General features: G+C 36.0%; 3 protein-coding genes across 4 annotated transcripts; 2 read left to right on the plus strand and 1 right to left on the minus strand.

Annotated features, from left to right (window-relative positions):
• The first annotated feature begins 1,092 nt into the window (after nucleotides 1-1,092).
• On the plus strand, nucleotides 1,093-7,383 carry LOC139853195 (protein STICHEL-like). Its single transcript, XM_071842574.1, has 7 exons — nucleotides 1,093-3,153; nucleotides 3,311-3,530; nucleotides 4,197-4,724; nucleotides 4,912-5,449; nucleotides 5,584-5,653; nucleotides 5,986-6,019; nucleotides 7,125-7,383. The coding sequence occupies exons 1-7, from the start codon at nucleotides 1,093-1,095 to the stop codon at nucleotides 7,190-7,192; spliced, it is 3,519 nt and encodes a 1,172-aa protein (XP_071698675.1). The 3' UTR covers nucleotides 7,193-7,383.
• Nucleotides 6,137-7,108, minus strand: LOC139853196 (uncharacterized). 2 transcript variants are annotated; one of them, XM_071842575.1, is made up of 2 exons: nucleotides 6,529-7,108; nucleotides 6,137-6,324 (listed from the first exon to the last, which is right to left on the minus strand). In XM_071842575.1, exons 1-2 carry the CDS (start codon nucleotides 7,103-7,105, stop codon nucleotides 6,212-6,214), a joined length of 690 nt encoding a protein of 229 aa, XP_071698676.1. In that variant the 5' UTR covers nucleotides 7,106-7,108; the 3' UTR covers nucleotides 6,137-6,211. The 2 variants fall into 2 exon arrangements, with proteins under 2 accessions (XP_071698676.1, XP_071698677.1); XM_071842576.1 differs by having other exon boundaries at nucleotides 6,319-6,389.
• Nucleotides 7,384-8,492: 1,109 nt separating the features above from the next.
• LOC139855625 (NADH dehydrogenase [ubiquinone] 1 beta subcomplex subunit 3-B-like) lies at nucleotides 8,493-12,663 on the plus strand. Its single transcript, XM_071844868.1, has 2 exons — nucleotides 8,493-8,893; nucleotides 12,499-12,663. Exon 1 carries the CDS (start codon nucleotides 8,638-8,640, stop codon nucleotides 8,854-8,856), a length of 219 nt encoding a protein of 72 aa, XP_071700969.1. The 5' UTR covers nucleotides 8,493-8,637; the 3' UTR covers nucleotides 8,857-8,893; nucleotides 12,499-12,663.
• The last annotated feature ends 215 nt before the right edge of the window (nucleotides 12,664-12,878 follow it).

Consider the following 12,878-nt stretch of genomic DNA (forward strand, 5'->3'; position numbering starts at 1 on the left):
AAGGGTAAATCAAAAGTGACCGAACAAAACACATACCTCATAGATTCTTCGCATACACTCAAAATCTCATTAAGGACAACCAGATTGAAATGAGATATGTTTAATCCAGCAAAAACTCTGCTGATTTTTTCATGAAAGCACTTCCAACTGCTATTTTCAGAACACACGTTCATAACATTGGCATGAGACATGTTCAAAAGATGTAACAGCTGAAGCGATGTCTACTTGAGGGGGAGTCAACTCCATGCTGCACTCTTTTTTCCTTAGCTAAAGTTTTTTCCCACTGGATTTTCTTTAGCAAGGTTTTTAACGAGGCAGTAACTTACAGTTGATCTTCAACAAACAAAAATTGCTGTCCAAGGGGGAGTGTTATGATAATAATAATTGAGCAAGTATGGAACTATAATAATGCAAGTATGGATAGTCAATTTTGTACAACGTTATAGTCAACTTGGGGTCACTTGCATAGTAGTATAAATACCCATGAGTTATGCTTGTAAAGATGTACCATTTTCTCACACTTACAAAGTGTTTCTTTCTTTCTCTCCATTATCATCTTTGTTCTTACACTTCATTAGAAGTATTTCAGAAATGCATATGCAACTAATAGTTGTTAATGACAACGAATTATAACATGGACCATAGTACTACAAAAATTGTCGACATTAATTGATTAGTACTCACACAAATTATGATAATATGATTATGATTCCTTTATCCTTTATTTATGGATTATTGATAAAACTCTAAAAAAACAATAATTGTGAAATGAAAACATAGGAGTAAAACAGTGGGACAAAAAACAAGGTGAATCAGGGACAGACAAAAACTAGAATCTTTTTGAAAGGGAACAACTCAAACCAAACCACCTTCAACCTTTTTATATTTATCTCTTCTCACTCACACTTTTCCATTCATTTTCCATGAAACGAAAAAAAAAAAAATAGAAAAAAATTAAAAGTAATTTCACTTTTAGTTTTCCCTCCCCAAATTCGAACCTCAAAACCCTAATTTGTCCATACATGTATGCTTCATTACTTTTATCTGAACCTGTCAGATCTTTAACATTCACACTTTCACTGATTAACCAAAATGTCTGCACATCGCAGCAGTAGTTACAGTGGCAGTGGTGGTGTTGTTATTGTTGATCCAAGTAATATGCATCTTAAAAAAGAGTTAACTCAGATTCGTAAAGCTGCTCGAACCTTACGAGATCCTGGTACTACTTCTTCATGGCGCTCACCAATTACTTCTAATCATTATAATTATAATCATCATTATCTAAATAATACTGATACTACTAATAATGATAATAATACTAATAATAGTACTAATAGTAATAATGTTAATGCTAGTAATGGTAGTATTAATAATGGGAGTGGTAATGGTAATGTGAGGAAAGAAAAGAAGGTGTTTTTGTATAATTGGAGAACTCAGATATCGGAGAGTGAGAGGAGTGCGTCAATTCGACGAAAAAGTAATGTCGATGATGGAGATGAGAGTGCGGATGATAATTTAAGCGATGCGAGAAACGAAGGTGATTTGAAGAGTGTGTGTTCGTCGACGAAGATGTTTAGTGCGTGTCGAGATGTGAGTGATCTTACGACGCCGCAAATTAGGAGGGATTCGTTGTTGAAGAAGAGGAAGAATGAGAAGAAAGGGCTTCAATCGTCTGTTGCTGGTTTAAGGAATCAAATGCGGAGGAGGATGGATTTAGTTGAGGGATTTGATTATGTGAATTCGGATGATGTAGGTGTGAAAGGGGGTTCGGTGACATCACCTTTGTTGTCTAGGATTAAAGCGACGAAATTGTTGGGAGGTGTTAGTAGGAAAGATGATTCGTCGTATTGTTATAGTACACCGGCTTTGTCTACTAGTTCGTTTAATAAGTATTGGGTTAGGAATCCGAGTACGGTTGGGTCATGGGATGCAATGACTGGGTCGTTAAATGATGGCAATGAAGGATTGGATGATGATGATGATGATTTGGGTTTATCGGGTGGACGAAGATGCGGGATTCCGTGTTATTGGTCTTCGTCGAAGAGAAGTACTCCAAAAGGTAGTTGTTATTCTTCATCGTTTTCCGATACGTTAAGAAGAAAAGGAAGTAGTATGTTATGCGGGAGTCAAAGTCAAAGTAGTTACCATAGGCGTCGTTATGGAACATCTACGGGTGCATACAAGAAGAAGAGGCTTACACACAAAATTTCCCATGTCCCGTTGTTAACGAATGGTGATGAAAGTCGAGATCGCTCGTCGGTTGAGACAGATGATGAGCTTTCAACTAACTACGGTGAGCTTGATTTAGAAGCTTTGAGCCGATTAGATGGAAGGAGATGGTCAACAAACTACAAAAGTCTAGAAGGGTTGGAGCTTGTTGCTTTAAATGAGGAAATCGAAGGTGGGTCCCCTTCATCGATTGATAATAGTAATTGCTTTAGCCATAAGTATAAGTATAAACCCATATTCTTTGAAGATATAGTTGGTCAAACCTTTGTGGTCCAATCGCTTGTAAATTCTATAAATAGGGGCCGAATAGCTCCCGTCTACCTATTTGAAGGTCCACGTGGCACCGGGAAAACGTTAACGGCTAGGATCTTCGCTGCAGCTTTAAATTGTCTTGCAATCGGAGACACGAGACCTTGTGGCATCTGCAGGGAATGTGCTGCGTATATATTGGGTAAGAGTCGGGTCATTAGTGAAATGGACGGGTCAAATAAGAAGGGGATCGATAAAGTTATAATCTTGATGAAGAAACTGCAAATGCGTCCTTCTACATCAACGTTTATAAGGCATGAGGTTATTGTTATCGATGAATGCCACTTATTACCATCTAAATTATGGTTGGCATTCAAAAAGTTTCTTGACGAACCTCCTAAAAGTGTCGTGTTCATCTTTATAACTACTGATCTTGATAATGTGCCGCATGCTGTTTTGTCACGCTGCCAAAAATATATGTTTAGCAAAATTAAAGATAGTGACATAGTTAACAGGTTGACGAAAATATCAGAAGAGGAAATTTTGGATGTTGATGCCGATGCATTAGATTTGATTGCTTTAAACGTTGAGGGTTCACTTCGAGATGCAGAAACTATGTTGGATCAGTTAAGTTTATTAGGAAAAAGAATCACTATGGATCTGGTTAATGAACTTGTGAGTTTCCTGAATTTGTTAAATATTGCAGTTATGTTAATTATTCTTTATTTTACTATAAATAGAGGCAGAAAATAGTGTTTTTTCCGCTTCTAATTGTAAATATAGTTGATCATTTCTTCTTGTTTTCGATTTAATTTTTTGGAGTTAACTGTAGGTGGGAGTTGTTTCTGATGAGACGTTGTTGGAACTTTTGGAGTTAGTGATGTCATCAAACACAGCGGAAACGGTAAAAAGAGCAAGAGAATTAATGGATTTGGGAATTGACCCTAATGTTTTGATGACTCAAATGGCTACGCTAATTATGGACATCATAGCTGGGACCTACGAAGTGGTTGACACCCGATATGGTGACTCATTATTTGACGGAAGAAGCTGTAAGTTCTTTTCAACGATTTTAACGTTTTGATGATAGTTTTATGCAAGGTTGGAGCACTCGGATCTCGGGTTGATCTCGCTTGGATAATTTTTGGGAGATCTCGGCATTTCGGGAGATCTCGGATGTTGACTTACATTGACTTTTTAGTTTTTTGATATAAATATATGTATATTTATATCCATATCCATAATTAAAAGGTTTTACAAGAAAATCTGATAAATGAGCGACAAAATCCGAGAAATTACGAGATTCTACGATAAATCTGAGAAATGAGCGAGAAAATCTGAGAAATCCTGGCTTTGACCAAGTTTGACCCCATTGACCGAGAAATCTTGCGAGATGGACATCTCGTCTCGGCTGCCTTCCAAAAACGAGATCTCGGGAAGAAATAACGAGATTTACAACACTGGTTTTCTGAACCCAGTGACACAGTATTTGATGTCATTTTAGATTTATTAATGAAGTTCTGAAGTAGGAACACTATTGCCCAATTCGGATAGAAATTGTCACATTCTAATATAAAAACAAATTTTTAGTTGGTCAATCCACTTTTTTGAATCTTTTCTCCTCTGCTATATATTAGTATTAATGTTGTAAACTATTAGTATTAATGTTGTGGTATTGGGTTTTGTTGTTGTTGTTGTTGTTGTAAACTATTGACCAGTGACAGAAGCTGAGCTGGAGAGATTAAAGCACGCATTGAAACTTCTTTCCGATGCTGAGAAACAGTTAAGACTTTCGAGTGAACGGTCAACATGGTTCACAGCAACACTTTTACAGCTTGCATCTGCCCCGTCAGCAGATCCTACGCCTTCCGGAAGCAGTAGAAGACAAAGCTCAAGAACAACTGATGATGACCCGTCTGCAACTTATAAAGATATTTATTTCCAAAAACCGAAAGCGGATTCAAATTATACACCCCAAAAGTCTACTCATACGTACCCACCTAAACCTAATCATAGACGGTCTGATAGCCCAGAAGATGCGCTAGTACCAATTAGGCAAATCTTGAATGGGAATGACCCGTCTGTTTCACATGATGATGTCATAACTGGAAATGGTATAACGGGTGGTAGTAATTCTAACATATTGGATGATATCTGGGTTCGTTGCATTAATAAGTGCCATTCTAAAACGCTGAGGCAGCTACTACATACGTGTGGGAATCTTGTCTCTGTTTCTGAAGATAAAGGTATGATAAAGTATTATGTTCTTCAGTCCATGGGTGAGTTGGCTAACGGGTCAGACTTGGTAGTTTCTGGCTACAGGTCGATGTGGGGCAGATTGGGCTAACCCACAAAAAAAAAAAAAAAAATTTTTTGCTTGACGTCTACAAATAATTAATAAGTAATGTGTCACACTTGGTTTTTTATTTGCAGGTACCCTTGTTGCTTATATTGTCTTTAGGAATAAAGATATCAAAAGCAGAGCCGAAAGGTTTCTAAGCAGTATCACAAACTCATTCGAGATTGTTCTACATCACAATGTAGAAGTTAGAATTACATTACTATCAGATGATGTCACTACACCAAAAAACGGGCAACCAGTTGTTGTACCAACAGCTAAATCAACTTCCATAGATAATCGCTCGCATCCTGATTCACTTCAAGAACCAATTAAATTTACAAAAACTGGAAACCCGGTTCACAGAATCGAATCAATTATACATGAACAGAGATTAGAAACTGCGTGGTTACAAACTGCAGAAAAAGTCACCCCTGGATCTTTCAATCGATTCAAACCCGAAAGGAATCAAGTGTTACCTCAAGATGGCATTGGTCACCTGATATCACAGCAGCAGTTAGAAGATGAGGTGACCCGTGAACTCAATCTTTTGAAAATAAACGGGGAAAAAGCCCTTTCGAAGGAACATAATATATCACCGAGCTTATTGCACAATGGCAATCTAGTTGGCACGTACAACAAAGAAAGCACGTGAGTGGTCAACAATTTTTTATATTTTTTTAGACATTGCACATTATAGCAATTTACTATAATAATTTAAGACATTGTAACTTTATGCCGAAATTATTGTGGTTTTTGTATTGTAGGGGTTATGAGTCTGGATCAGGAGCAGGGTGTTTATGTTGGAACAAACCTAAGCAGAACCGTAAGGGAAAGGTGAACTTTTATACACTGTTGTCATTAAAAGAAATCTTCAAATGGAATAGAAAATGTGTGCACTTTTGGTGGCAAAATGGGCGGGTCTGGCTGGTTGGGTAGACCTTTGATTAAGTCATTGTGCTAAGCCTTTCTGACCCAGATTCCTTTTAAGTTTTCTGATTTTGACTGTGATAATGTAAACTTTAGTACCATGATCAACATGTTTCACATAAACAGATTAAAACTACCACCAGTACTGAGCACCAAGTTCTTTGCCTACAAAAATTATTTTGGCACCAAATTTCTTAGTTATCGTATAAACTTTAGTAACATTTACATGTTGTGAACAGATAAAACCTGGAACTCCAGTTGGTCCACGCAGAGGTGCCATATTTTTTTTTTTTTTTTTTTTTTTTTGAAAAGCAAGCTAATTTTATTGATAAGGAAATGATACAAAGAGGATTACAATACGAGTAACACTAATTTGAGTGAAACTCGAGGACCTATACTAGACATAAAGTAAGAAACTAACAAGATGAATACCCTAATTTCGGAGCATTATTATCAAACTTAACATCAATCGCCAATAACCATGCCATCTTTATCAAAGTTACCAAATCCAGCAGCAATCCATTGAGTCCTAAAATACTTGAACTCGTGTGGTTGCCATTGATCGATTACTTCTTTTCCTTGAGGATTATGTTTATCCAAATAACTTTTTAGTTTCTTTTTTTCTGAATTCCGTAAGTTCCACCTATCATCAAATTTATCATTTATAGATTCTTCAATTATAATCTCATCAGTATTACCATCAGTATTACCCTCATCATCTACTAATACATAAAAAGCATTGTTTGTTTCAATTCTATCTTTAGAATATGTCTTATTATTACCTTCACCATCAATGCCCTTCCCTTTATCTCCTTTCCTCAAAACATTATGATTTTGACTTTTCTGGGACTCCACATTCCAATCTGTTTCCTCCACATCAATATTGTCTTTAATACCATAATTATTCTTAACTGCATTTTGCTTGATACCTTTTGCTTCGGTTGACTGCCTTTGACTTTTATTATTATCAAAATTCAACTTCTGAAAAACCCTTCCTTTCTTACCAACAACTTTAAAGCCGTCCTCAACACACTGGTTATTTAAATCAACTGTTTCACCATCATTGTTGATTTTCAAAGCGTCTTTTAACACTTGTGCCGATACTTCATCTTCTGTTTTAGGCCTAATTTTACAAGTTTTAAAAGAGTGGCCAAACACTTTGCAATGAGTGCATGAAGGCGGTTTCCATTGATAGGTCACCTCAAGTTTACCCACTTTGGCTGGAAAAGAACCAATCACAGGATAGGAAAATTCGACAAAGCTAGGAAGGTCATCATTTGCATTGACTTCAGTCAAAACTCTAGCAAACCCTAGTCTTCCACTTTTACTCAAACATCTCTCTGAAGTAACTTTGTCCATCAACATAGGCCTACCAGAGGTGCCATATTTTCATTATTTGGAGAGTGTGGGAAGCCAGGAAGGCCACAGCACAGATCTATAAGATGATATTAAATATATTACTATTACTATTACTACTAATCAGAAAATTTCTTAATATATTGTTGTTGTAGTTGTTATGGGAGATTCATGTAACTTGGATTTCCGCATTTTGTCCAAATTATTTTTCTGGGAGCAATAAGGTGAAGTGGGGCCATTCTTTCTTCCCCTCCCATTTAATTTATATTTTATATTTTATATTCTATACAAGGAAAGTTCAAATATTTTATTTTTGATAGTTAAGGAATTGTTGATGTTTGTAATTTCTTTTGTTGTTAATCAATAAACTGTTATTCTATGGCACATGTACAAACGAACATCTTTGAAGAAGGAATCCCCATTTGAATGATTCACGATAACATGAGTTACATGATGACCATTCGATTTCTTCAATTTTTAACTAGAACACAAGAATTACATATAGCTGCCTTTGTATTGTTGCCGAGGTAGAAAAAGGTACGTGGGCCCCACATCTCCCGCCACCGAAGTCACCAGGGTAATCACATCATCCCTTTTGGCGGATCAATTTAACGGTCCATGCTTTTGGGGTTAAAGTTTTGGTTGATCAGAAATAGAAAACGGAGGTGTTTTTTTAATTCGGTTAAAAACAAACTTTACTACTCCCTCCGTCCCAGATTAATTGTCCCCAGACAAAAAACACACAGTTTTAGGAAATTCCACTAACTTTATTTCTCTACCAATGAAATATCTTCTCTCTCCAGATCCACCAATGAAATATCTCCTTTCCTTTCTATTTATGGAAGTAGACAATTAATTTGGGACATCCCAAAATGGAATACTGGACAATAATTTAGGGACGGAGGGAGTAATAAACAAGGCTACTGCCATTAAAAAATGAACAAGAACAAAATAAACCACCATTAAATCCATTACAAAAAAACAAACAATAATACAAAGAATTAAGTACCGGAAAGCTTGCCCCGCCGAACAAACCATCCATACATTGCTTGTATTATAGAGTAACAATAGAAAGTGACAAATTGTATCAAGCTTTTTGCTGCCAGGTAGTAATAAGCACCTACCATGGGCGGACACAGAGTGGGGCGCGGGGCGCCCTGCCGCAGTGGATTTGAAACTTTCAGACCTAAAATTTTGAATTTTCATATTTTGCCCAAAAGCCTCCATATTTTGTTAAAAAAAAAAGTTGCAGTGAATGTGAATGCTTTATTAAAAAAATACCTCCGGTGAAAACTTTCTGGTTCGGCCACTTAGCACTACCATATATACATTTATCAAGCTTCTGTTTCATTTTCTCTCCAAAACGAACGTGTGTTCATTTCATGTTGGGCCTGAAAATTGGTTCAATAATAATCCAGCCCAATAAAAAAAGAACCGCACAGTCTCACACTTAGCAAGGCAATTAGCAATCAACCTTCATAGTCCATACCCAACCAAATCGCAACAATCAGATCAACTGCTGCTACTGCTGAAAAATGGGGAAACCATTAGGACCGACCGGCGAGTTTTTCCGGCGAAGGGATGAGTGGAGGAAACATCCGATGCTCACCAATCAGTTCCGTCACGCCACTCCTGGTCTCGGTATCGCACTCGTTGCCTTCGGAATCTACGTCGTCGGTGAAATGGCGTACGATAAGATCTACAATGCTCCCACCCATTCTTCTTCCTCTCACTCAACTTCTTCATCGCACTGATCTCCTTAATTGCTAGTGCCACACCACCTCATCGCAGGTCAATTTTATATTACTTGCTTTATCCTTTAATCTAATTTTATTTCTAGGGTTTTGTTATTAGTTATGTCGTCTATGGATAGATATTAGTTATCGATCATACGCGTAGTCCGTCTCACATATATTGTGCATAGATTATTATTTACGATTACACATAGTCTATTGAGTATTGTGAGTAAAAGGCTATTGCGCATATAAGATTGGTGTGCGCGATAGCTGAATATCAGCTTGATAGTTCATAGGTAAGTGATGTAAATGAAACTTATATGAGTTACGAAGGTTGAACGATCGTTGAGTATTCATTCAAAGGAGATAGCATATAGCCACTTATCTGAAATGATCATTTCAGAGCAAGGTTATTCATGGTACCGGACTGGAGAGCTATGAGTGTATCATCCCTAACACAATACCATTAAGCTCGAATTTGCTGCTGCTTCTTAAGTTAATTTAGTTTTTTTTTTTTATAATAAGCTTATTTTATTACCTTTGCTCACTCGAGACGCTATAAGTTAGTCGCAGTTAATCACCAATGCCTATTTCTTCACTATATAGCTAGTTCCAAACAAAGTCTACTATTAAGTACAGTATATGTTTGAGAGAGATATTTTACATAAATTACTTGAAATTGACACACACTATGGTTCTAATTGTAATTTAAAATATTATCTTTGGGAGTTCCTTTTGCAAACCAAAAATAGGTAGTTCACCCTGGAAACTAAGAGTACACGAAATGCCATTAAATTTCTTTATTTATTTCTAACTTGTTACCTATTTGATTTCTTCATAATATAATAATAATAATGATAATGATTCTAATCTTTAAAACTGATTGGAAGTTGATCTTTTTAACTAGCAGTACAAAAGAAAATAAAATCAAGTTGAGGAGGGAAGTAGGGGACTCTAGAACTTAAACTGTTGGAACTTATTCTTTTCAAGATCTTCCTCCGCCCTTATGAAAACCACTGTAATTTCTACTTTCTAGTAAAAGGTCGATCAACCTAAAGAGTTTTAGAGGTAAATAACAATCTAGGCTTGGTATCATTTCACGATTTTAGTTCCACCCTTTGGACCGTTGGTAGTGTATTGGAAGGATCGTGGCTAAAACAATGGAACAAAATAAATAGCAAAACTTTCTCGGCTTTACCGTAAACAACCTTCTCGGTTGGGAAACAAAACCTTCACGGTTTATCTTTATTTAACTCACAAAATAAACTCAAAAACTGAATTCTAAAACTATTTCCTATCGTACTTTATAAGATACTAGAACTAGAGATAAACTAAATGATAAGGATAAATGATACTTAAAGATAAGGATAAAGTTTAAATCATAAATTTAAACTCTAACTTTGGTAGCTTGTTTTGTATGTGTGCCCTTCCAGATAATATGATCCATATGACAATATTTAGTTATCTAACTTTATGAATTTATTTATTAATTCAGCAAACTCTTGACCATTTTATCTTCAAGCCCACGTACACCAAATCTTAATATTTTAACCCATGATTAAAATGAACAACTACTTCGTATTATTATCGGGCTGGATATCGGGCTAGGCCCACCTGGATCATACACATATGCATCATCCTCCCCTTCTTCAAAAAGACTCGTCCTCGAGTCTATGTCATCGATGAACAAATAAAAAACATTAAAAGTGACCAAATAGTTGTAACTACCCGAAAATTCAACCTTGCATGCATTGTCAATATTTTCTAAAACACGAACCCGTGGCTTGAGCTTTTCTTTGACGATGACATTAGCCACAAAATCAACAAAGCCAAAACAAAATTCATGTTGCATGGTGTTTTGAACTTGATTGCCATTGGACTTGATGAAACTAAACCTTTTAAACTCATCTTCCAACACAACAGGTGTAACACTCATTGGGAGATTCTCGATGAAGATAGGATAACCACCATCTTCTTCATCGTGAACAATTTTTTCAACATCATCTTCTTCTTCACCGTAAGTATCATAAATAGGTACGGGTTCTTCAACCACACAAGGTTCTGAGACGTACCCCATGTTAAAAACTTGATCAACCGAATCAACAAAATCATACGATTGAGCTGCTCTTGAAATTTCAAGATTGTCAAGCTTTATCTCTATATTACGCAAGAGATTTTTCATGTCCTCCAACTCTTGAATCTTGCGATTCAGTTTCTGGATCTCAACTTGTTTAGCCATGCCTGAAATCTGATACCAAATAGTGTATTGGAAGGATCGTGGCTAAAACAATGGAACAAAATAAATAGCAAAACCTTCTCGGCTTTACCGTAAACAACCTTCTCGGTTGGGAAACAAAACCTTCACGGTTTATCTTTATTTAACTCACAAAATAAACTCAAAAACTGAATTCTAAAACTATTTCCTATCGTACTTTATAAGATACTAGAACTAGAGATAAACTAAATGATAAGGATAAATGATACTTAAAGATAAGGATAAAGTTTAAATCATAAATTTAAACTCTAACTTTGGTAGCTTGTTTTGTACGTGTGCCCTTCCAGATAATATGATCCATATGACAATATTTAGTTATCTAACTTTATGAATTTATTTATTAATTCAGCAAACTCTTGACCATTTTATCTTCAAGCCCACGTACACCAAATCTTAATATTTTAACCCATGATTAAAATGAACAACTACTTCGTATTATTATCGGGCTGGATATCGGGCTAGCCCCACCTGGATCATACACATATGCATCAGTTGGGCCTCCCTATTCAGTGTTTAAGAGTCAGTTCTTGATGAAGGCTTCCATTCAGTTATGGTTTGAGATCTTGATTTTAGCTCTGGTTTCACTTATTAAGTCCGCGTTCAGGTGTCATCTAGCATCTGCTCAGTCCATTGTCCATTTGTTTGTGGTATAGTTATAGGTCCCAGTCTCAGATCATGTTCAGACCTCCAGTCTGATCTGTGGTCTGTGTTATCGGTTTTTTGTTATTGTTTCTTGTTCCCAATCTAGTGATCTTCCTTGTATGTGGTTCCCATTGTGAGGTCCTGATTCGTATGAAAATGAGGTCCCTGTACGATAATCAAAGTCCGTTGACAATTGACATTGCCTTTTCATATGCATCATCTCATCAGAGTTCCTTGCTTTAGCAATTCCTGATGATGTGCAATTTTTTCATGATTACCATCTTGTTATTGCTCCCATTTAAGGAGTTTTAGAGATAATAAAGTTTAGCTGTAGGTTATCTAGCTTACGTAATAAATATAGGTTGTTGCCCACGAGATCAGTTTACGGCTGGTTCTTAATGACTTCTATCCACCAATCATCTGGTATTAATATTTTGTGAGCTTTATGGTATAAAAGCTCATTTTTTTTTTACTACTGGATCAATCATGGCTCTATGCGCCATGTCTATATGGTCTATACTCAGTATCAATCATGGACTGATTTTCTCAGTCTTGGAACAGAAATTCACCCTAAATTACAAGTAGGATGGATTCACAGAATTAGTTAGCCCACTAATTATATAGTGACCCAATCAAATTGGTGTTTTGGTATACAATTCAAATTGAATGTAATTCTTATATGCTAATATCTTTGATCATCTTGTTGATTTCTGATATTTTGTTTATGGTAACTATTTTCTCAGGTGCTGTGGAGGATGTAGACTGTTTCTTATATTTTGTTTGCCTTTTGAATAAATAAAAATATTTGTAGAAGGATTTGGTGTAATTGTAAGCTGTCTTCCCTTTTGGTCTTGTAAGATACTTTGATTGTTGTATGATGATAAATACAATGTTTGTCGCCCCTCTTCCATTTTCGTCCGAAAGTACTTATTTGACATGAATTGATGAATAATGTTTGTTGTTTTGTTCATTTAGTTGTAAATTGTGTTAAAAACAATGCCGGTTTTCTTTTTTACTACTTAAGCTATTTATCTTTGGTTTTATTAAAGAACTTGTTGTATGGAAATAAAGATAAATTATGGTTAGCAAACTGGTAACTGATGATTGGAGAACAGATGTAGGC

The sequence above is a fragment of the Rutidosis leptorrhynchoides genome, chromosome 6 (genome assembly GCF_046630445.1).
Source record: "Rutidosis leptorrhynchoides isolate AG116_Rl617_1_P2 chromosome 6, CSIRO_AGI_Rlap_v1, whole genome shotgun sequence".
NCBI classification, from domain to species: Eukaryota; Viridiplantae; Streptophyta; class Magnoliopsida; order Asterales; family Asteraceae; genus Rutidosis; species Rutidosis leptorrhynchoides.

Bases quoted from the DNA above. Each gene is read 5' to 3' on its own strand.
- LOC139855625 (XM_071844868.1), top strand. From the start codon at position 8,638: ATGGGGAAACCATTAGGACCGACCGGCGAGTTTTTCCGGCGAAGGGAT.
- LOC139853196 (XM_071842575.1), bottom strand. From the start codon at position 7,105: ATGGACAAAGTTACTTCAGAGAGATGTTTGAGTAAAAGTGGAAGACTA. The intron at 6,325-6,528 runs GTAATAATAAGA...ATAATCCTCAAG, and splicing joins GAAGGGCATTGATGGTGAAG to GAAAAGAAGTAATCGATCAA.
- LOC139853195 (XM_071842574.1), top strand. From the start codon at position 1,093: ATGTCTGCACATCGCAGCAGTAGTTACAGTGGCAGTGGTGGTGTTGTT. The intron at 5,450-5,583 runs GTACAACAAAGA...TTTGTATTGTAG, and splicing joins AATGGCAATCTAGTTGGCAC to GGGTTATGAGTCTGGATCAG. The intron at 5,654-5,985 runs GTGAACTTTTAT...TGTTGTGAACAG, and splicing joins AGCAGAACCGTAAGGGAAAG to ATAAAACCTGGAACTCCAGT.